The 24,545-nt window shown below is 40.1% G+C and overlaps 1 protein-coding gene across 1 annotated transcript; it reads left to right on the forward strand.

Moving 5' to 3' along the window:
- The first annotated feature begins 7,480 nt into the window (after positions 1-7,480).
- Positions 7,481-11,470, forward strand: LOC142169519 (uncharacterized). The gene is made up of 6 exons (XM_075231387.1): positions 7,481-7,556; positions 8,158-8,789; positions 8,922-9,071; positions 9,344-10,345; positions 10,457-10,688; positions 11,145-11,470. The coding sequence occupies exons 1-6, from the start codon at positions 7,481-7,483 to the stop codon at positions 11,468-11,470; spliced, it is 2,418 nt and encodes an 805-aa protein (XP_075087488.1).
- The last annotated feature ends 13,075 nt before the right edge of the window (positions 11,471-24,545 follow it).

Below are 24,545 nucleotides of genomic sequence, written 5' to 3' on the forward strand. Positions count from 1 at the left end.
GTCCCCCTTCGCTCCTGCGTGTGCGCAGGTGCACTTCCTGGCTCGCTTATATGGTGCCCAACGAGCCCTCCCCTTTTCCACTTCTGCTAGCAAAATGTTGCACCTGCGATACTCACACCTGCGACTTCTGAACCGCAGGTGCGATTGCAACAGATGCTTTAGTAGTTGCTCAAATTTCCAAAATTGGTCTGAGCCCCATCTGGTTATCTCCCGAGGCCCCCAGGGCACCGTCCGAACATACCAACAAGTTTGAAATCATAAAACGGACTCACTCGAACCCTTGGAACATGTAAAATGACATCAAAACTAAGAATCAAACCTCAAACCAAATTGATTCAACTTAGAATTTTAAAATTCTTCAAACTTACTTCGAGCGCGCCGAAACACACGTAAATTACTCGGAATGACACCAAATTTTGCATGCAAGTCCTAAATCACCATATGGAACTATTCTCGGGCTCAAAATTTCAAATGGACCTCGATTACTCCAAAACCTACACCAAACCAAATTTAATAAATCTTAAAACATTCAATTAACTAGTTTTCACTATTAAGCGCCAAAATGCTCCCGGGTTGTTCAAAACCCGATTCGAACATACGCCCAAGTCCAAAATCATCATACGAACCCATTGGAACCGTCAAATCCTGATTCTGGGGTCGTTTTAAAAAAATATTGACCGAAGTCAAACTTGGCCTTTTTTTAAAAAAAGTCAATTAAGGAACTAAGTGTTCTGATTTCAACCCGAACACTTTCAAATCCCAAACACACCATACCCGCAAGTCATAAATTAGTAAAGCACATACGGGGAATCTTACTTTGGGGAACGTGGTTCTATAAATCAAAATGACTGGTTGGGTCGTTACAATTTATTTTCCTCGATAAGTCTAATTAAATTGGATTTTAGTTAATTGTCTTACCTAGCGGGTTGGATTAAGTGCCATCACGACTAGTTGGATTTTGGGTCGTGACAAGTTGGTGTACAAGCATTAGGTTCATAGGTTCTACGAGTCATGAGCAAGTATCTAGTAGAGTCTTGCGGATTGGTATGATGACGTCCATACATATCTTCGAAAGGCTACATGGCATTTAGAAAAATTTTCTTTTCTTCCTTTCTTATCGTGCGGCCTTGTTTCAGCTTGAAACCTATGATTTTGATTCTTCCTATTCATTCATATGTGATGTGGCACATTCGGTATTCGTTATGCGCCTGCAATCTATGATGTTGCAAATGAATTACGAAGGGCTATGGATGCTTGATTATCATCGCGATGTGTTGTCTAGTCTCAGGAGCAGATGCGTTGTTAAATATTCCAATCGTCCATTTATTTTACGAGGCAGGTTCTTATATCTGGTTGGTAAGCACAAGCTTAGGAAGACTGGCTGGTGGCCTAGCTGTTGTGATTAAGGTGGGTTCATGGTGAGGTTATTTGAGCACAGCCAACAGGTCATCCTCTACGTGATGAGTTGGATCGTGTGTCTCGTATGAGGTTTCCATTCGGTGGAGTGCATATGTTATCATTTTAGAGCATTTGGGGAAGTTTTTTGACTATTGCAAGGATGGGTAAGCGCTTCGCAGAGTCTTCGGAGTGTTCTATGACCAGTATTGCATGAGTTTTTGAAGTATTGAACTTAATAGCCATGCGGGATTGGGGCATGCTATGAAGATATGGTACATTAAATTAACAACGATATTTTCTATGGCTTCGGGTTAAGTGGGGGAGTTTGCGAATGACGATCAGATTGTAGGATCGTGCTGGTGAAGCACGAGTTGCTCGATGCGTATTAGCTGTGTATTAAAGATTAGAGTAAGATGAATTGTTATCGAGAATGTTGTGATGAGTTTCAGGTCTTATATAGCATTTAAGGACTTCTGAATTTGTGTACTGGTAGGGTTGAGATCGGTAGCGAATGGTGATCGGATCTGCGGTATTTCATTGTCAATAAAGATTCTACATGACAATGTTGGAGGGATGAAAGAAATGGCTTCAGGTTCCCGGGAGGTTCTTTCAGGGAGATCATATCAGATTGAGCTACTTCCGGGTTGGCAGTGTGGGTTATTCGATAGAGTTAGGGGCGATCAGTCCTGATGACTCGATTATGTGTTATTGAGTTCCGAAGAATTCATCATGGTTATGACATATTGCGTGTTTGGTATAGGTATAGAAGTTATATTGCGTGTGGTGATGTTCTCCTAGATTGAGTTAAATGTAAGGTTCGCGGTTGATGAGATGTTCAATTTGCTCCTGGTTCAGAGTTGATTATGGAATTTTCACAGTGTCGCGAGTTAGCATGTTAGAGGCGATGCGCCGTGTGGGGTTGAAATTTGCATGTACACGGTTGCAATTTAGTTTTTGAGGGAGGGATATGAGTTCTTAATGACACAGACGATTTTGGGTTTTAAAGATTATGCTGTCACTATTAGTTTTTGCCAGAGGAGAGTTCGCCTGTTCGAAGGTGCATTGTGCTTTGACTTGTGGATATTTTCTATAAGATGATGGAGTATGAATGACGTATCATCCATTTGAGTAGTGATGTTGAGATCGGATATGGAAATTATGGTATATAGGAGGTTCAGAGACTGGATGTTCTCGTTGGTAGACTATTCCTTGATTGCGAATTATGAAGGAATGTTGAGGATTGGGTGATTGATGGTATGTGTTATGGAAAGGTTGTTATGAGCTTTTGGAAGGTTATTTACCTGTTTCGGAATGATCAAAATTTGGTTTGGGGATTATTTGTTTGCCTAATGAGAATATGTATTCTGTATCGGATCGGATTTACTTGCTCATTTGCAACTGATGGGTATATCATCGGACAGAATAAACATTATTTGCACCTTGGTCTAAGTTATGTGTTTCTCTCTTATACTATGACATGTTGTGAGGGCTACATGATTTTTTGCATGCATATTGTAATTCTGTTTAGGGCTTACGGCGTTATGGGTGAGATGGCCTTCGTGATGTTGAGTTGTTTATTTCACTATAGTTGTTCTTGTCTTCCACGGTATTGTTTGTGCCTACTCATTTTCCCACAGTTATATTTTGTGCACTATGGCATGCTTGATGTTGACGCACATATGATCTGTGAGCCCGAGTATTATGGCTCGTTGGGTACCCTATGTGGATTGATATGATGGAACCGGTTTGCGCGCCACAACGGTACTATGATGAAATGTAACTCCTTGTGTTGATTTCATGTATTTTGCTTTCACCTTATTGAAAATAGTTCATAGGAAAATGTTAGAATTTCCATGCCTGCTTCACGTGCTTAGTAGCCTTCTTATTTACTTTTATTGTTATATCTGTTGTGGTTGTAGATAGTCTCGTACCTTGCCTTCCTTCTATTTTTGCTGCATATCTGGATTTGGGGTGAGTTGTTAGTTAGGCTACTAGTACAGGTTAAGATGAGGTTTCTAGACCCGAGATTTTCACTATCGTATTGAAAGAAGGAATGTTTGGATGAATGATACTATATTTCTGCGGAGGATTTGGGAAATGGCCCTGGTTGGACGAGTGAGCTTATTGGCTTATTGATCAGATGAGTGGTTAAGAGATTATGCGTGTTTCTTTCTTCATCGGCAAAGTATGAAGGTTTTGAACGAGGTTTTAATCGATCTGAGGTTTACTACCGATGCCGAATATGTTTTTGGGCAACCATGGTGGTTAACAGTTACTGTTGTGAGTATCTAAGTGATGGGGTATATCATGTGATTACCTATTGGGTTACATTTATGGCTTGGAACCACTTGTTCAGACTTATACAGTATATAGATGTGAGATTCAGGTCTTGTAATCAATTCCGAACTTTGGAGATTGGGTTCTAAGGTTTAAGGACCAAGGTTAAAGTAAATATCTCTAGTTATGTTGTGTTGGGTGGCTTATACGGAGTGGGGTGACGTGGGGTCCCCACCGGGTATGTGTATGGTAAGGTTATGACTTGTGTGGGGGAGAATGTAATGACCAGGCCAACCGTTTTGAGAATTTGCCCTTCGATCGGTAGTTTCAGGGAACGAGTATCTCCGCATGATGTATTATGACTTGTGTGAATCGCCGATTTCGGTTTTCAAGTTATTCAGAATCTATTTGGAAGAATAAACTTCAGGATTGAAGAATTAAGTTGGAAGAGTTGACCAAGTTTGACTTTTTAGCATTTGACCTCGGATTGGAGTTTCGATAGTTCTAATAGGTCTGGATGGGGATTTTGGACTTGGATGTATGCCTAGAATTTCATTTGGATGTTCCTAGAGGATTTCGGCATCATTTGGCGGAAGTTGGTAATTTAAAGGTTTAGAATTTTTCTAGGTTTTGACAATGGCTTGACTTTAAGGCTACCGGGTTCGGATTTTGGTTTCAAAATAAGAAATAGGTTTGTTTCGTCATATGGAACTTGCCTGCAAAATTTGGCATCATTTGGAGTTGACTTGATATGGTTCGGACGCATGTTTGCGATTCTAGAAGTTTTTGAAGTTCATGGCGATTTCCATGCGTTTTGGAGTCCGATTCGTGATTCTAGAGGTTATTTCAATGTTTTGATCGTGCGAGCAAGTTCGTTTTATGCTATTAGACTGGTGTGGGTGTTTGGTATGGAGTCTCGAGGGCTCGGGTGAGTTTCGAATGGATTTCATAATGATTTTGGTTAAGTTGTTGGGAGCTAGTACTGGTTTCATCGCATTTGCGATGTTTTTGTTGAAAATGCGACTATCGCAATTGCAAAGTCTCCCTCGCATTTGCGAAGAAATACCTCGCGTTTATGAAGTTTGGCATCTCGCTTTTGCGAAGATCACTGCCGCTTTTGCGAGGCAGTTGTCTTTGCATTTACAATGAATGCGACCTTAGCAGAAGTTTCATGTTTTGCTTTTTGAGATGAATGCTCGCTTTTGCGGGGTTCGCATTTGCGAAACCTATGTCGCAAATGCAACATCTGCAACCTGAATATACCTGAGTAATTTTGAGACTTAGCTTCATTTCGTTATAATTTTAACCCCATCCTCGATTGGAGGCGATTTTGTAGAAGGATTTTCATACCAAACTATCGGGTAAGTAGTTTTAATCAACTTTCAATTATATTTCGTGATTAGATATTAGATTTAACATCAAATCCATGAGAATCTAGGGAATAATTTGGGGATTTTGTCAAAGTTTTAAAAAAATAAAAAATTTGGATTTGAGGGTCGAATCGAGCTCGAACTAGCTCAAAAGAAGGAAGATGTAAAAAGGACTAAGTAGGCGTTTAAAAAGATGGGTAAAAATATTCTCTCTCTAGAATTGTTTCTCTCAAATTTCCGCCGTCACTGTAGCGGACAAGCTGGAGCTTTAGGCTTCAATGGCAACAATGGCCGGCAACAAGCCATCTTTTCCGGCTGGTCTGCCCTCCTCCAGCGTTGCACAACAACATACAACAACTAACTCCAACCCAGCTCCTCTAGATTACTCTAAGATTTTGAAACAAAATTCTTTAAATCCTCTAGCGATGGCTACTGCTGCAGCTTCAACTCAACCCATTCCACTGCGACGAGCAATGTATTTGAATGGCCAACCAGTGGTTAAATTCACAGAGGCTGAAGTAGATCGAATGAACGTGATTGAAGGCCTTCAATATGCTATCGTTGGCAAGCTTTCATATGGATCTCCGGAGATTCACGAGCTTCGCCGAATAATTCCAACTCAATGTGGTATCAAAGGTGAGTGTAATATCGGATTCCTTAGAGATCATCATGTGTTAATTAGATTAACTCTATGGCAAGACTTCCTCGATTTCACATCGAAAAGTATGTACTACATCAAAGCCAAAGATGGGTACGAACACCAATTGCGTACTCTTATCTACGACGCACAATTTAAGGCAGGTGAAGAAACTCCGATGGCGATGGCGTGGATTTCTTTTCCTAGACTGCTGTATACCTTTTTTTGTAAAGGAAACTCTGTTTTCTTTGGCTACAGTTGTGGGAAGGCCAGTATTTCTTGACGCGGCAACTACAAACAAAACTAGGCCGAGTTGCGCAAGAGTAAAAGTTCTTGTAGATTTGTTGGCCGAACTACCTAAAAAGGTGCGATTGGATATTGATGATGAAGCTTCTGGTAGTGTTCGAACAGAATGGGTGAGAATTCAGTATGACATGCTATCAAAATATTGTAAGGAGTGTAAAATACAAGGACATGATGAAATTGAATGTTGGCATTTTCACCCCGAGCTTATTGAGAATCGAAGCAGCAAGAAAAGGAATGATCTTGCCTAGTTGAACAACTTGAATACTGCTGCAGATGACCAAGGAAAAACCAAAATTCACACTACCCCTTTAATGATTCTCACGAGTGGAAAAGTAGTCCGGAACATAGGTGAACAGTGGAAGAAAGTTCGGGATAATCGGGAAACCAACAAAAATAACAAAACCCAGGTACAAGGGCAAACTGGCAATGCAATCGTGCCAGTGAATGCTGGTGTACAGCAGGTGCACAATAAATTTGCACTGGTGGAGGTCGAAGAAGATCAGACAAACAAGGTTCAAACAAGGAATAAATTTGCAGTATTAGAGGAGGAACAAAGTGATATAAATGAGAACAACCAACTGGTTTTGGTGGGGGGGAAAACAGTCTTCAGTTCTAAAGATGGTCCTACTCCTGCTGGGATTCAATCCACACTTGAATGGGTTCATAGAAGGTTTGGGACTACCAAAGAGGAGCTAAAACAACTCAATGTGATCACAAACCAATCTTGTCATGCGATTCCATCTCAAACATTTAAAGATTCTGGGCAGATTGAGGATCTTGATGAGTAAACTCTACAAAGGTCTTATGGAGCGATGCAGTTGAGATTAAGGATGATCAGCTGGGCAAAACAAAGACAACAGAAGACAAAGTGAAGAAGGACAACAAGCAAAGCTCACCTGGCGATAGGTTGGCAACGCCAGGCCTAAAGCCAGGCTCCCCAGGCGTTAGGTTGGCGATGCCAGGCATAAAGTCAGGCTCCCCAGGCGTTAGGCTGGCGACGCTTAGCCTAAAGCCAGGTTCACCGGATGAGGCAGCTACAGTAAACCCCAACTTTAGAGCCACTGGAGAGATTTTGGCCTATGTAGATGGTGTTCCGGCGTATGCATCAGAGAACAAACTTGATAGAGATGTTGATTTGAAGATTAGGGATGATATAGTGGGTTCATACCAAATTTCAGGCAATGGGAAGGGTGGTGATCTCACTAGAACAGTGCTTTCAGAGCAGACTGCTACAGTAACTCCTGGGCTAGGCAGTGTCTATGAGCTACAATTCAAGGAGTATGAACAGGTTGATGAGCGGGCAATTGTTCTAAGAGCATCTGGGAAATAGAGGAAGTGCCTATGGAATCTGGCATTGATCAAATTATGCAACTACATCTTAATTTTCCAATTAAGACTCCTCTACAACAGTTACATGATTTAGTTACACACAATGTGACACCAATTGATGAAGACTTATTGAGACAAAATCCAATGGAGGATGAAGGAGAAAATGAATCAACTGCAGAAAACTTCAAACAAGTGGCTAGAGAAAGGGATTTATCACCCCACATATAGTGCTAAAGGAGGTAAGAAAACTAAAAAGAATCAGAGTAAAGATCCACCACAGCCTTCAAGAATAATGCCCAGGAGGGTAGCCTCTCTATCTAATTGATGATGATCAAAACATTAATATGGAACATAAGGTCTATGAATACACAACAAGCCTTTCCTAGGGTGATCAACATGAATAGGGAGCATAATTTTTGTGTAGTTGCATATATGAAGCCTTTTCAAAAGAAGGGACTCATTGATAGATATAAAAGGAGGTTGAATATGGAGACTGCTTATGCAAATATTAATAGGCAAAGATGGTTATTCTTCGGTGCAGTGGTAGAATGGGAATTAATGGAGGATACCTAGCAACAGGTGACTGTGAGAGTGTTTCACCATGATCTGGGGCAGCACATGATGATGACATTTGTTTGTGCAAAATATTCAGCAATGGAGAGGTTGGATTTGTGGGATCACTTGTATTACTTAGCAAGTGATATGGAATTACCATGGTTGGTAGGAGGGGATTTCAATGTCATATTGCATGAAGATGAGAAAATAGGGGGACTTCCAGTACACCCCCTGAATATGAGGATTTTGTATTTTATGTAAACTCTTGTTGTTTATTTGAGCAAGGGTACAAAGGAAGTCCATTCTCATGGTGGAATGGGAGATCCAATGCTGAGTGTATATTCAAGAGATCGGATAGGAGTTTTGTTAATTTTCCATTTCAGAACATGTTGCCAACTATTGAAGTTGAGCATCTAATCAGAACCGGATTAGATCATGCATCATTGCTAATGACATGTGGGGTGCAGACAACCACTTTTGTCAAGCCTTTCAGATTCTTGAACTTTTGGACAAATCATGCTACATTTATAGATGTGGTGAGGCATAATTGGGAAGCTGATTTCATAGGGGATCCATTTTTGATGTTCAAGCAGAATATCAAGAGGGTGAAGGCAGCACTCTCAAAATGGATTAGGGAAACATTTGGTGATATCTTCAAGCAATTGGCTATTTTGGAGGACATTGTTAGGGTGAAGGAGATGTTGTTTGAAGAAGATCCTACAACTGAGAATAGGATTGTGCTTCAAAAGGCTCAATCTGAATCGAAGAAATACTTGAGTATTAAGGAGCAGTATTGGAAGAAAAAAGCTGGGATGACTTGGTTTGCTGAAGGATATAGGAATACAAGTTTCTTTCACAATCATGTCAATGGAAAAAGAAAGAAATTGCAACTGAAGAGGATCAAAAGTGGCAGTGGGGTATGGGTTGAAGACTAGGAGCAATTGGCTAAAGCTGCAGTGGACTTCTATCAAAAACAGTTCACAAATGAAGGTGATGCTTCTGAATTTTCCTTGCTCAATAATGTACATTCAATGGTCAATATGGATTAGAATTTGGAACTTAGCAGATTGCCAACAATTGAAGAAGTAAGGGCAACAGTTTTTGAGCTTAGTGGGGAGAGTGCTAGTGGTTCTGATGGATTCACTGGCTTGTTTTATCAAACATGCTGGGATGTTATTGGTACTGATATACACAACATGGTTCTATACTTCTATGGAGGAGCTGCATAGCCTAAGTCCATCACTCACACCAATCTAGTGTTGCTGCCCAAGAAACCTAGAGTTGAGACCTTCTATGACTTAAGACCTATTAGTTTGAGCAACTTCATTAACAAGGTCTTGTCTAGGGTGTTACATGACATATTGGAGAGTTTTTTGCCATCTCTAATAGCTCCTAATCAATCCGGATTTGTAAAGGGCAGGCGCATATTTGAGAACATCTTATTGACTCAAGAAATTGTCATTGACATAAGGTTAAGGGAAAGCCAGCTAATGTGGTGATCAAGCTTGATATGGCTAAGGCCTATGATAGGGTCTCATGGAAGTACTTATTGCATGTGCTAAGGAAGATGGGATTTTTTGAACACTTCATCAACATGGTATGGAACTTGATGTCAAATAATTGGTATTCAGTATTGGTGAATGGGCAGTCCTCGGGGTTCTTTAAGTCAACAAGGGGTGTGAAGCAAAGGGATCCCATATCTCCAGCATTGTTCATTTTGTCAGCTGAGGTACTTTCCAGATCTTTGAATAAGCTCTTTGAAGATAAGTCATTTGTGGGATTTGGAATGCCTAAGTGGTCTGATCCTTTAAACCACTTGGCATATGTTGATGATACGATAATCTTTGCATTTGCTCATCCTCCCTCTTTGAGCAAGATTATGGCAGTGTTGGGAACTATGAGAAGATATCAGGCAGTTGGAGCTATTACAGGATTTGCAAGAGGTAAATTCCCCTTCACATATCTAGGGTGTCCTATTTTTTACACTAGAAGGAGGAAGGACTATTATGAGGATCTTATGAAGAAGGTGAAGGCTAAATTGCATTCATGGAAAGGAAAGTTGTTGTCATTTGGAGGAAAGGCAACACTCATCTCTAGTGTGTTGCAAAGTATGCCAGTTCACATGTTATCAGTCCTTGATCCACCAAGCAGCATCCTGGGGCATCTACATAAGACATTTGTTAGGTTCTTTTGGAGCACAAAGGAAGAAGGGAGAAGCAGACACTGGGCTTCATGGCAAAATCTTTGCCTTCCTAAAGAGGAAGGGGGCCTAGGTTTTAGGTCCCTAAATGATGTCTCAAAGGAACTATTTGCTAAACTATGGTGGAGGTTTAGGACCACAAAATCTTTGTGGTCTAATTTCATGTGGAATAAGTATTGCAAGAAGGAGCTACCAATAGTGGTGCATTTTAGGGGAGGGTCTCATGTTTGGAGACAAATGTTGAATGCTAGGGAAGAAGTAGAACATGAGATCGTATGGGAATTGAAGTGTGGAACAACTAATATTTGGCATGAAAATTGGACTGGATTGGGTGCACTTTATCACGTATTACCTGAAGACTTTCCAATCAATGAACAGCTTTAGGAGGTGGCAGAACTGCGGCAAGGGGAAGCATGGGATGATCAGCTGCTAGATCAAAATGAGGAAATTGCAGAACATATAAGGCTAAATGTGCACTATGAAGGCAGTGAGGGATATTGGGATAGGCCATACTGGATGCCAACTCCTTCAGGAAAGCTCAGTGTTAGCAGTACTTGGCAAATATTAAGGCATAGGGCTGATCCTAACCAGGAATTCAAGTTAATGTGGATTAAAGGTTTGCCATTCAAGATATCCTTTTTCTTGTGGTGATTGCGGAGGCAGAAAATAGCCACCGATGACAAATGGAGGAGGCAAGGGCAAATGGTGATGTCTAGGTGTTGGTTTTGTCAGCAGCCCCAAGAGGAATCCATTGAGCATATATTTGTCACAAGTCCTACTACCTCTAAGGTATGGAACTTCTTCATGGGAGCTGCTGGAATTTCTGTGCAACTGATTCAATTGAAGCAGATTATAAGGCATTGGTGGTATGCTCAGTGTTGTCCAAAATTAAAGCCACTATTTCAAGCAGTACCAGCTATCATCACTTAGGAGCTTTGGAAGAGAAGAAATGCAGGAAAACAAGGTGGTTCAGTGTCCACAAATAGGGTGATCCATAAGATAAATAGGACATTGCATCAACTGGCAAGGGTGAGGTCTGCTTGGATTCCTAATATTTCATTGTTATGGCCAGATATGATTCAATACTTTAAAGGATATAAACCTATATTGATCACTACAAGAGTAACATGGAAACTTTCTTTTCATGGTTGGTACAAATGTAATACTGATGGAGCTTCAAAAGGCAATCCTGGACCTAGCTCCCTAGGCTTTTGTGTGAGGGATGATGAAGGTGATGTGCTGTATGCTAGGGCAGTAGACCTGGGAGTGACAACTAATGTGGTGGCTGAAGCTAAGGCTATTCTTCAAGGGTTGGAATATTGTGTGGAGCATTATCTTCATCCTCTCATACTGGAGACTGATTCATTGGTGATGAATAAGGCGATAGAAGGGGAATGAGATCTTCCTTGGGTAATTACTCTTGGAAGACTATGCTAGCTTCAACTCTGTGGTGGAGATGTTTGGAATTTATTTTAGCCTATGGACAATATACCCTGGCGCTTGGTGAGAGCTTGATAGGTGCTGCTTGGTATTTGCCAATGACAATTGGATTCACATACACTAATTGGAGAAGGAAGCATTCAACTTATCATGTTGTAATAGCTAGTTCATTAGAATTTTTTCTATCTTTTGACAGCTAGTAGCTTCATGCAGCTTTTATTTTGATTTGGACATCTTGTAAGCTTTGGACCCATTTTGTGATTTTATTTATATATTAGCCACTAGGAAAGTGCTGCTGAGTGGTATAGTTGCTTTAAAAAAATCGGACTCGAACTTGGAAACAAAACAAACACGTATATGCACTTGTGGTCTATGGGTAGTCCCTTGGACCCGGGTTTTGACTGGGCGAGCCCGGGGTTGACTTTTGTTGACTTTTTGAAAATTGTATAAATATCATAGCTTTATTAATTGAAATTATTTTCTCTTGCATTGTGTGATCGGAGGCGAATTTGTAAAGAAAAAAGCTAAATTGAGTATTGAGTTGGCCGAGTTGAGGTAAGTGTCTTGCCTAACTTTGTTGGGGAAATTTTTTCTACTAATTGTTACTGTTTTCTTCATGCGGTGATGATGCATATATGAGGTGACGAGCGTATATACATGTGCCAGGGTTAATCATGCTCGAGGGTAGATTGTACCATAAATTGCGCCTTGTAGAATTACGTGACCTTCTTGCTTCATGCCTTACTTGACTTCTAGATTACCAAGAACATGGAATTAAATGTTAGAAACCAAGATTTAGTTTATTATAACTTGATTAAAATTTTATGGAATGTAGAGAAACATTTAGGTGTCTAATTTGGTCATCAATATTCTTAATCACAAATACATTGCTACCACTGTTATTTTTGGATATTCATTTTATACCTGAGTTGTAGATCATTTTCATATTTGTTGAAGTACTTGCACAATAAGGTTCTTGAGGGTTTATTGAACTATTGTTGGCTTGAAAGTTGTAATTGAGGTTCATTTGTAATATTCGTTAACCACTCTCCTTGATGGTATTTATGATTCCTACCTTGTTTGTCATTAATATACACATATTCTTGGTGAGGGAGAGTTTAAAGCACGAAGTGTGATGCCGTGCCATTTCATATATTTTATCATGTGAAGTAAAGTGTAAAACACGAAAGGTGATGTTGTGCCATTCTATTTGAGTATAAATCACGAAGGGCGATGTCGTGCCGTTTCATTTGAGAGTATTAGCACGAATGTTGATGTAGTGAACACGCAAGATGCAAAAGAATAGTATGAGTAGAACCAACCCCATGTACTCAATAAGTAACAAACCTAACCTGAGGGTGAAAGTAGTGACGAGCTGGAACGGAGGTCTGAGTCCAACACCAATAGCCAACAACAGTTCATAACAATAATAATAATGGTACAAGAAACATACTCAGATATAAGATGATCAACTCGTTCACAGTTCTGAAAAAATAGGCATGCTTTTTCAAGTATATTAGTGAAAACCCCAATTCATTTACCGAAATCACCAAAATATGAGTAGGTTTGTAAAAACTACGATTTTTACCAAAACCCTTTCAACACTAAATAAGATGTTTCAATTTCAGATGGCATGGGGAAGATACATCTCTATGCCTATATGTCAATATGCAGGTGAAATCATATATTTCACCAAAATCGGAGTAGTAGAAATAAATGCATCTTTATGCATATATCTCAAGTACGCATGTCAAATGCAATGTATCTCAGTGATCAAATCATGTACTCACACTCTCATAGTATTGAATCACACCATCTCACACTTTCCACCCATCATGCTCAATCACTCGACAAAGTCAATAACTCAGTACTGTATATTAGCCATATGTGTTTGTACATAACTCCAAATGACAAACAATTTGATTTTCTGAAAACTACACTCAAAGGGAATGAATTAAGATATTTAAAATAACCGGAGTTTTTCATTAAAATGGGGTAAAACCCAAAGCATAAGTGTGGAAAAATAGTCCGACATCGGGGTGTCACTAAGTCATGAGCATCTAAACAACCGGTCTAGAAATAGAGTCTACAACAGTCTGTGCCAAAATGAAAATACAGGAAAGAAAATATAACAATAAAGGAGGGACAAGGAATGCGAATGCCGGCAGCTACCTCATAAGACTCCGATACTCAACCACGCACGAGATCAACGTCCATTGTATCCGGAAACACTTGGATTTGCACACGAGGTGCAGGGAGTAACGTGAGTACATCCAACTCAGTAAGTAACAATAAAAAATAAGGAACTGAAGATAGTGATGAGCTACACAGTTATAGTTCATTTTCAATAATTCCAACAAAGAATAGATATGCTTTCAAATCCGGCAGTTTATGTCAAATCAGTTTTATATAGTTCAAGTTCAGGAAATCCTGATATAAAATCTTTCAGAAATTTCACAACAGTGACAGATAGCAACTAAGTGCAACACAAATGAAATGCAAGTGCAGCCTCTCAGGGCAACAGTCACTCAACTCATCACAACAGCTTAATCACTCGGCTCTCAGCCCTCAGTACTCATACTCAATATGTACCTGCACTCACTGGGGGTGTGCAGCCTCTGGAGGGGCTCCTTTTTGCCCAAGCGCTATATCGCTGCAGCGTGCAGCACGACCCAATCATATAAGTAGCCATAAGGCTCGTTGCTGCGTGCAACCCTATCCACATTCCATAAATAACCATAAGGCTCGTTGCGGCGTGCAACCCGATCCATATACCTCACATAGCTCACAGCTCGGCACTCAGGCCATATCTCAGTCACTAACCTCTCCAGCCTCTCGGGCTCTCAAAAATCATACAAATCAGTCCAAAAGAGATAATAACAAGTATCAAGAGGAAAATAAGAGGAAATAGAGATATGACACGCAAGTAAAACTGTGACTGAGTTCAAGACAACAAATAGCAGTTAATTCAACAGGTACCCGACCACTGCGGGTCCCAACAATGATATTATATGGCCTAAGCATGGTTTCTAGCATGAATAGCAGTCAAATTTCTACAAGACAGAGGGAACATGTAATTAACAATAAGCTATTCAACTTTACAGTCTCACAGGACGGACCAAGTCACAATGTCCCACGGTGCACGCCCACACGCCCGTCACCTAGCATGTGCATCACCTCCAAAACAATCACATCATACCAAAATCCGGTGTTTCATACCCTCGGGACCAGATTTAAAACTGTTACTTACCTCAAACCGCGCAAAACTCGACTCGGAAATTCCTTTGCCCCTCGAATCAGTTTCCAAAGGCCATGAATCTATCCACAAGCAGCACAATATAATTAATATAGCCTAAAGGAATCAATTCAACAAGAAAAATAAGAATCACCCTCCAATCCAAACTTAATGAACTTGAAACTTCAAATTTCTACAACCGATGCCGAACCATACCAAACCACGTCCGATTGACCTCACATTTTGCACACAAGTCATATTCAGCATTACGGACCTACTCCAACTTCCGAAATCGGAATCCGACCCTGATATCAAAAAGTCAACCCCCAGTTAAACTTCCCAAAAATTTGACTTTCTCTATTTCAAGCCTAAATTAGCTACAGACCTCAAATCCACAGTCCGGACACGCTCCGAAGTCCAAAATCACCCAACGGAACTAATGAAATTAACGGAACTCCATTCCATATTTGTCTTCACACTATTCCGACTACGGTCAAAATCCTAAGACTTAAGCTTCTGTTTTAGGGACTAAGTTTCCCAAAACACTCAGAAACCAAAAACAAGACCTCCCAGCAAGTCACATAAGCAGAAAAAGATACGGGGAAAACAGTAAATAGGGGATCGGGGCTAATACACTCAAAACGACCGACCGGGTCGTTACACTGTCACGACCCAAAAATCCCACCTTAAGGGTCGTGATAGAACCTAGTTCATAAGACTAGGTAATCCTATCACATAACAAGATCAACAAATTAATAGCAACTCAAATATTAATGAAAGCTGAAAAAGTACCATAACATAACCAAAAACAGAAATACAATAGTCAAATTCCAAAACATGCTAATACTGAGTCATAAGCTTCACAGAGAGTGTATAAGAAGTCTCAAAATACAACATTGTTTGGGATACAATAAACAGTAGTAAGGAATCAACACAAGGTTACTTCGATGCATGTAAGCAGAACAACATGTATACCTTGAAGTCTCTGCAGCTCTAGCTCGACTCTCTAGTGTCAAGCACGATCCGATATACCTGTATCTGCATAAAAATATGCAGAAGCGTAGGATGAGTACACAACAATCTATACCCAGTAAGTGTCAAGACTAACCTTAGTTAAAGTAAAGACACTTACTAGTAAAAATAACATGTGCAAGATATCAAAATAAAACTGACAGCGGAAAATATAACAAAACAAATATTAACCACCTCGAAGAATGTTTAACAACAAGTCAATGTAAGAAAATACGCCTTTCCCAATAGCATATCAATGGAACCAGGGCATGTGATAACATATTGGATTCCACTAACGACTCATAAAACACAAGGGAAAGTCATTTAATTAAAACAAGAATTTGATCAAAACATCAACCCTCGGTTCCAACATATAAACAATAACAAGAATCACCCCCGATATATATCATAACTATCCCCCACAAGCTACTCTTATGTCACCACATGCACATTAACAATGGAATGCCAAATCTGCTCATAATGGAATACCATTAACAACGGAATGCATATTAACATTATCTCGACTACCCATAATACCACAAGTCCATATATGTGTTTGGTTTTTAAATCCGAGTCCAATTCGACCCTCAAATCTCAAATTTTTATTTTTCAAAAAATAATAAAAAACCCCTAAAATTCCAGAGAGTGTTGCAAAAGTGAATCTCACTTAGCATATGCGATGAAATACATCTTCGCAAAAGCGACCTGCTCCCAGCCCCACACACTTCACATTTGTGAGGCTTGCTTCGCAAATGCAAAGCCTGCCATCCACTGCCCCCCTTCGCAAATGCGATTGTTACTTTGCAAATGGGGTACATGAAAATGCGAACTGGTGCTTGCATTTGCTATAACTGCACCACCAGCACACAAGCAATTATGAATCAAGTCCAAACCAATCTGAAACACGTTGGAAACTCTCCCGAGGCCCCGGGGCCCAATACCAAACATCCACACAAATCTAGAAACATCATACTATCTTGCTCACAATCTCATCGCAAACTCAAAAAACCAAAATTACATCCAGAACCACGAGTCGGATAGCAAAACACATAGAATTCACGATGAAACTCAAGGATCGCTAAAATCACAACCAAGCATCCGATTCTTATCAAACCAACTCTGAATGATACCAAACGTTACACACAAGTTCAAAATGCCAAAACGGACGTAATCCAAGTATAAAAACAAAAATTCGAACCCAATAGCCACAAAGTCAACCTATGGTCAAACATATGAAATTTCTAAGCTTCCAAATTGCCAACTTTCGGCAAGAAGAGCCAATTCAACATAGGAACCTCCAAATCCAATTCCGAGCATATGCCTAAGTCCAAAATCACCATAAGAACCTATTGGAAACATCAAAATACCGTTACGTGGTCATTTTCACAACAGTCAAACCTCGGTCAACACTCTTAACCTAAGGTTCCAAACTAAGAACCAAGCATTCCAAATCAACCTAAAACCTTCACGAAACTCGATCAACTATCCCCGCATGTCACAAAACCACAAATACATATACGGGAAGCTTCAAAAAGGAAAAACGGGATCAAATACACAAAATAGTCGGTCGAATCGTTACATTCTCCCCCTCTTAAACAAACGTTCATCCTTCAACAAGTATAGAGACATACTTGAAACGCCAAAAAATGAGGATAACGGAAACAAATATCATGGTCGGTCACCCAAGTCGCCTCCTCGACTGGTTGACCTCTCAATTGAACCTTCATAGGTCCACCGACTCCTCAACATAGGTCAAATCCTTGACAGTTGGACTGAGCTGAAATTTAACACATGTGATGGATTTCTGCCCAGGGATTTCTCTTTTGCGGGCAAACGGCCGCATCTACGATGCCGCAGCTGCAGAAAAATAATCATAAGTAATTTTCAAGTGTAACACAAGAGTTTCCTCTTCTGCGGATCAAACAAGCTTCTGCGTTTCTGCTTCTATGATCCTAGGCCTTCCTGGCCATATCAGCTTTTGTGATGCATTCCCCGCATCGGCGAGTCCGCTTCAGAGGAACATGTACTGCACCTACGGTCCTAGATAGTCATGACAATATTCACTTCTGCGGCCCAAAATGCGCATGTGCTATTGCACCAGAAACAACAGTGATTCAGCAATGCCTAAGGTCCAAAATTATTCCGGATTCTTTATAATTGCTTGTATCAAAAACCCTTTGATGATGGTTGGCCTTTAAGCCTGTTTGAATCATGAAGCAAGAAAACCTTTTCAAAGTGTGAGATATCTGAAAAAGAAGTTCTCATTTATAAGTCATTACATATGTGTTTGTATCTTGTGCCAGAGTTCGAGCAAAACTACGTGGGCATGGTTCGTTTTGACCATTTGACCCTTACACTTTTCTCTATCGAGACCCTGTTCGACATGAATTTGATATGGAGCAACCTTCTTGTGCCGAAATTGATTTATTCGATTTTTAGCCCTCCAGTATTCGAGGTTGATTATAAAGGAACCTCGAATACTATTGATTTGTCCCTGGGTAGCACATAGTTATTGTCTCGTAAAAAATCATGGCCGAAAAAACCCCTTTGGGGGGAATCCTTTCCATGTCTAAATGGGACCAAGCAAAACAGTCTACGTTATCGATAAGAAATTGAATAAGTTTTTACCTGAGTTCAGGGGTCAATCCCGTTCTTAGGTATACCTTTCTCTTGGGCATATATTCGATTAGTATAACCTGCTCTATTTCTTCGATCATAGATTTGGTGGCGTCGGAGTCATCGGGGATGATGAAAGCTCGAGGTGTCAGAAACTCTTCCTCGTCATTCTCTATTTCCTATTTCACCTGTTCAGTCAAGACTGGTGGTTGTGATTGCTATTTGGTTTCTCTTCTATCTTTAGTGCTCATTCTTTCCGAGGCCGATAGCGTTGGTATCGGTGTTACCTCATCGACCGCTAATATTTCTTTCACAGCATGTTGCTCCCCGTATACTATTTTCATGCCGTCTGGCGTAGGGAATTTCATTACTTGGTGGAGGGTCGAAGGCACTGCCTTCATATTGTGGATCCAAGGCCTTCCGAGTAGGGCATTGTACCTCATATCCCCTTCAATTACGTGTAATTTGGTCTTTTGGATGGTTCCAGCTACATTCACTGGTAGGGTAATCTCCCATTTAGTCGTTTCACTGGCCATATTGAAACCGTTCAAGAACTGAGCTGCGGGCATGACTTGATTTTGCAAACCAAGTTGCTCTACTACCTAATATCGGATGATATTCGTAGAGCTACCTGGATCCACTAAAACACGCTTAACTTGAGCTTTATTTAATAGGATAGAAATAAACAGAGCGTCGTTGTGAGGTTGATAGATGCCCTTGGCTTTTTCAATTCCGAATGATAAAATGCCCTCGGGTACATAACCTCGAGTTCGTTTTTCCCCTGTGGCTGGTATCTTGCCGTACTTGAGCACGGGTCCCTGTGGAGTATCGACCCCACCGATGATCATATGAATGATATGCAGAGGTTCCTCTTGTTTATCTTTTTTGTTGGCGTCCCTTTCTCTGAAGTAATTCTTGGCTCGATCACTATGGAACTCTCGAAGGTGGCCCTCATCGAATAGGCGCGCTACCTCTTCTCTTAATTGTCTGCAATCCTCGGTCCCGTGGCCATGCGTACCATGATACTTGCACATCGAATTCGGGTTTCTTTGGGAAGTTGGACGGCCCAGTCATCTATGACCGGTGGCAATTCCATGCATTCCATTTGAAATTGGGACACGAACTCCCTCAGCATTTAATTACCCCTTTGCTTTACTTTGAAGAGGTCTGATTTCCTTGTCGCAACCTTTATGGCACCAGCATGTGCCTTTACAAACGAATCCGCTAACATGGAAAAAGAATCGATGGAATTTGGGGGCAAATTATGATACCAAATCATTGCTCCCTTTGAGAGGGTCTCTCCGAATATTTTCAATAACACGGATTCGGTCTCGTCGTCTTCCAAATCGTTACCCTTGATGGCACACGTGTAAGAGGTGATGTGTTCGTTGGGATCGGTCGTACCGTTATATTTGGGAATTTCAGGAATACAAATTTATTTTGGGATTGGTTTTGGGGCTGCACTCGAGGGAAAAGGCTTTTGGATGAATTTCTTCGAATCCAGCCCTTTTATCATTAGTGGAGCTCCCGGGATCTAATCGACCCTGGAATTATATGTTTCTACTTTTTATCGTTGGCTTCGACTTGTTTTGTGAGTTCCTCGAGCAATTTAGTAATTTTAGGAGTAGTCCCCGATTCTTGCTCGTTTGACTTCACTATGGCTGGCTCAATTCTGTGGATGATTTCCTGAAGTGGATCGGGCTCCAGCCTGCTTTGTACCTGAGTTTGTCTCTGCAACTGAGCTATCGCTATTTGTCGGGCTTGTAACATCTCGAAGATCATCCGTAAGCTGACTCCAATCTCCTCCACGTTTTGGGCGTCTCGAGCTACGGATCGAGTACCGCCCTGAATAATTTTTTTCCGGTTCGGAACGTTGGTTCGCCTCAAGAGCCACTTGTGAATTGACATCTAGTGGTACTTCGACTCAGATTTCAGGTACTTCGACTCGAGCTTCAGTGACATTGTTAAATGGCCTTCCGGCTCTGGGTATCAAGTTCTTGGTTTCACCCTGAAGGCCGGCTTCATGGTCGATAGGTAACGCCATGAATCAAGGGTTTGGCATTGCTGATTCGGAGTTGTAAACTGGTGCGTATTGCGGATTTATATCAAATAACCATTGTTTTCCTTAGCCCCACGGTGAGCGCCAAACTGTTTACCCGAAAAATCGGATATAGTTAAATTTATAAGTAGTTCTAAGGATATGTGATATAGCTTGACATAAATCGTATGTAGAAGTGAAAAAAATTAGATTCTTGGATATAGAAACGAGATATAACTTATTGAACAAAAAGAGTAAGTATGCTGAATAAAACAAGCTCAAGAGATTTATTCTTCAATAAATAGAAGTAGTCTTTTCTTACAATGTGTCAACATGCTTGTGCTTACAAGGATTCCCCCATTTATAGTAGAGGGATCTTACTTTATTTATAATAAAAAATATATAGTGGAGAACCCATGATGAATTGTGTCTTCCTCGATTCCTGCCAAGATTCTCTTCCCTAGTGTGGTTGCAACGGCTCTTGTCTGCAAGCTCGATACTGGCTCGAGCTCGGTATTGGATCGAGCCCTCGGCATTGAGTTCGAGTTCGACATTCGGGGTGAGTGTCAATCGGTCTGTGCATCTCCAACAACCTTCTCGTTGCCTTGCGGTTCGATTTGGTCATCGACTTGATAAAGATACCGAGCCGATTCCTCAATCGATCTTGGGGCTCGAGGCTTGTTTGTACTATCCTCGGAATCTCTAGCTCTCACTTCGATCGCTTACCATTCGAACTCGATCAAACGTACGGAGGACGAAATCTATTTCGACCGTATACAAACCAGATATCTAAGAGTAATACTGTTCTGAAAATTGAACTTAGTATCTTTTATGTATCATCCCAGATGCATATATATCAACACACAAAATGAACTCCTGAAGAGAAATTGTTATGATTTGTATTAGTTAGAACTTAGAAGTCACACGGAGAAAGTTAGCCTGTACTTGAGCAGTAACTGTCAAAGTTCATCTCACTCTCATTCGTACTCATCTACTCCAAACTATCAGCTCAGGAATATCGTCGAATGTGGGAAATTATCCATTATCTCGATCTTTCTTCTTTCTTCATTTTCTTCTTCTTCCCCCCCTACTTCTCTTCTTTTCTCCATTTCTTTCTCCTCCGTTCTCTATACCTTGTTCTTCTTTCTTTCTCAAAGTAACCCTTTACTAAAGATTGTCGAGATACACGTCACCATGCCAACATCAGCATAGCTTAGTTCCATTTCCTTGTTCCTTGCCGTTCATTTCCCTGGATTCACTGTAATTGTACCTCCATTTGAATATCAATGGAACATTCCTTCTTATCTTGCATTGTTCTGCAAACAGAGATCATTAACATTTGGACAAAAGTTTCAACCGCCATTCCTTTCTTCAACTAAAACCTGCCCGGTTTGTGACTTGGGACATGATCTACCATTATCTGAGTTAGTCTTTTGCAAGCAACTCCTTTTTGTCAAAGTTACAAAAATGGTTTCTATCATCAGGTTTGCCACATTGAGTCATGGAACGGAGGTTCTTCCCCCTGTCTAAATTCCTTTATAAAATAGGAGCCTTTCCTAGGCTGCTAGTTCTGATTTTCTACGTAGCAGAAGCATTCAGCACCTGATATCATTTCAAGTGCACAAGTCACGTTGTTGAAATTGGTATTGAGCTATAAAGACCATGATTTACATTGAGGCAAAGTGTTAAGTTGTGAAATACTATTCTGCTGAGTTATTCACTTCTCGTTGTTTTGTTGAGACTTTGTGTAAATTGTGGTTGAGCCGTGGGCTCCTTATTGTAAAAAAATACTTTTATTGTTGATTTTCTTGGAAAGTTGTCATATGTGGGCACTTGAGATGCGATTTGTGATACGTTGTGATATTGATACGCATGCGGCGATATAAGGTTTGGGGTTGAAACGCATGCGGTGAGATAAGGTGAGCTTGATACGCGTGGCTTTTAGGGGAGCTACTAGAAGTCATGCAGTGTGATAAGGTGGGTTAAAACGCGGGATGCTATTTCGGAAAAAATAATTTTCAAAACTAAATACAAGGCTCCCGCGGTGATATAAGGAAAACTTGTGAATTGATTTATGATTTGAGACTACGAAGTGGTACCTCGGTAGTGACTCTTGTTGATACTTTTTATTTCTTCACTTGTATTTTGTTATTTTGTTTCGTGTCATAATATCCTTTGTTTTCTTCTGTGATGCATTAATGTCTTAGTTCGGTGTAGCTATTCTCGGTGTATTTTTTTAATCGCCTCATTCCTATTGTTGTTATTATTGTTGTTGTTGTACTCAATGGTGTTGAACCGAGGGCTATGTGTGGTTGTGGTATTGAAATTATTTTTAAGAAATGTTGTGGAATATGGGCATATGTGGTTCAAGTCATTATATTGTATTATATTTTTTTGGCACATGTGATATTGTTGAGAGAATTGTCAGGGTATTCGCACCTGAGTTATTCGTGCTATTGTTATCATTGGCATTTGCACATGCGGTGTGATAAGGTGGGCTATATATGTGGGTTGCGCATGTGGTGAGACAAGGTGGGAATATTATTTTGCATGTGCGGCGAGACAAGGTGGGCATTTACTTTATTGTTGTGCACGTGGCTAGACAAGGTGGGCTATGTTGGGGAATGATTTGTGATGACCTAGGGGCTTTGTTAATGTTGATATTTGTGTAGTGGTGTGCCTATCTGGTGTGAGTTATACCTGGTACATTTTGTGGTGATCGTTTCTTATGTGTCATTCATTGCCTCTACTCTTACTTGTTGACTTGAATCATGATAGAATACTTGCACAAGCATATATGTAATTAAACACCCATATTGGTTTAAGGAGGAGAACCCTGATGTTATTTACCATTTATATGTACTTTTCTTTACTTGCCTTCTGTGTGAGAGTTGTTCTATTGGCATGTGAGTTGTTCGTGCGATTGTGATTTAAGATGTGAGCACGAGGTGCCGTGAGAATCTGATTGTGGGTTGAGACCCGTGATTCATGACTATGAGATGAAGTACCACGAAGTGGCCTTGTTGTGAAAACTTGTGTTAGAAAGGCTTGATTAATTGGTTTTCCATGTGTTCCTTATTTGTTTTGAACAATACTTTACGGTATCCTTATTGCTTTACTGTTTATATCATTGGTTCATTCTTGTTGTTATTCACTGGTTCTTGATTCCCATTTTTTGCTTTATACTTCTATACTACACATGTTATTTTATCTAGTGAGTTTCTTGACTGTACCTCGTCACTACTCCACTGAGGTTAGTCTTGATACTTACTGGGTACCGACCGTGGCGTACGCATACTATACTACTGCACATTTTTGTGTAGCCAGGTATTGGAGATATTGGACTAGGGCAGAATTATCATATTGATCGCAAGGATTCGAGGTAGAGCTGCATGGTCGTCGCAGTCCCTTGGAGAACCTTTCCTTTCTTTGTACTATCAACTTGTATTTGGATAGTATTGCATTCCTATCTTAGAGATCATTCCATGTATTTAGTTAGAGTTTGTGAATCTGTATTTTCAGTCTTGGGAGTTTTTTTTAAGATTGTTGCTGCGTAGGCTTATTTTTCGCTTTTGTTCCGGTGCTTATATTAAACTTTGTTTATCATTGTTGAACTAGCTTAATTGTTGTAAGTAATCGATTTACCTAGTTCTAGAGATTATGTGCCATCACGACGCATTTGGTGAAATTTTGGATCGTGACACACCTCAAATTGAAACGACATTTAAGAAGAAGAGTTGAACTTTTCCAAGATTTGGTAAGAGAGTGTTTAAGTCAAAGTATATTTTGATATTTAGTTTAGAATTATTGTTTAACTTATTTTGTGTTCAAGTAATAAAATCTAAAAGGAAAGAAATATATATCACGTAAAATATTAATTAGCTTTATAGTCCTAAATATTAGGACTTCCTACATAATTCAAATAAGGAAAGATTTAATTAGTAAAATTTTAATTAATTTTAAATTATTTAATTGAAAAATAAAATGATTATTTTGTCTAGTGTGAAATATATATTTAAAGGGCGAAAAAAGCGAGCGACATTCTGCTAAGGGTTTCGTGCTTTTAATATATTCCCTCTGTTTCAATTAATGTGAACTCATTTGACTGAGTACGGATTTTAAGAAAAGAGAGA

The sequence above is a fragment of the Nicotiana tabacum genome, chromosome 15, assembly GCF_000715075.1.
Source record: "Nicotiana tabacum cultivar K326 chromosome 15, ASM71507v2, whole genome shotgun sequence".
NCBI lineage: Eukaryota > Viridiplantae > Streptophyta > Magnoliopsida > Solanales > Solanaceae > Nicotiana > Nicotiana tabacum.

Bases quoted from the DNA above. Each gene is read 5' to 3' on its own strand.
- LOC142169519 (XM_075231387.1), top strand. From the start codon at position 7,481: ATGAATCAACTGCAGAAAACTTCAAACAAGTGGCTAGAGAAAGGGATT. The intron at 7,557-8,157 runs GTAAGAAAACTA...TATTTGAGCAAG, and splicing joins CACATATAGTGCTAAAGGAG to GGTACAAAGGAAGTCCATTC. The intron at 9,072-9,343 runs GTTCTATACTTC...CATTGACATAAG, and splicing joins GTACTGATATACACAACATG to GTTAAGGGAAAGCCAGCTAA.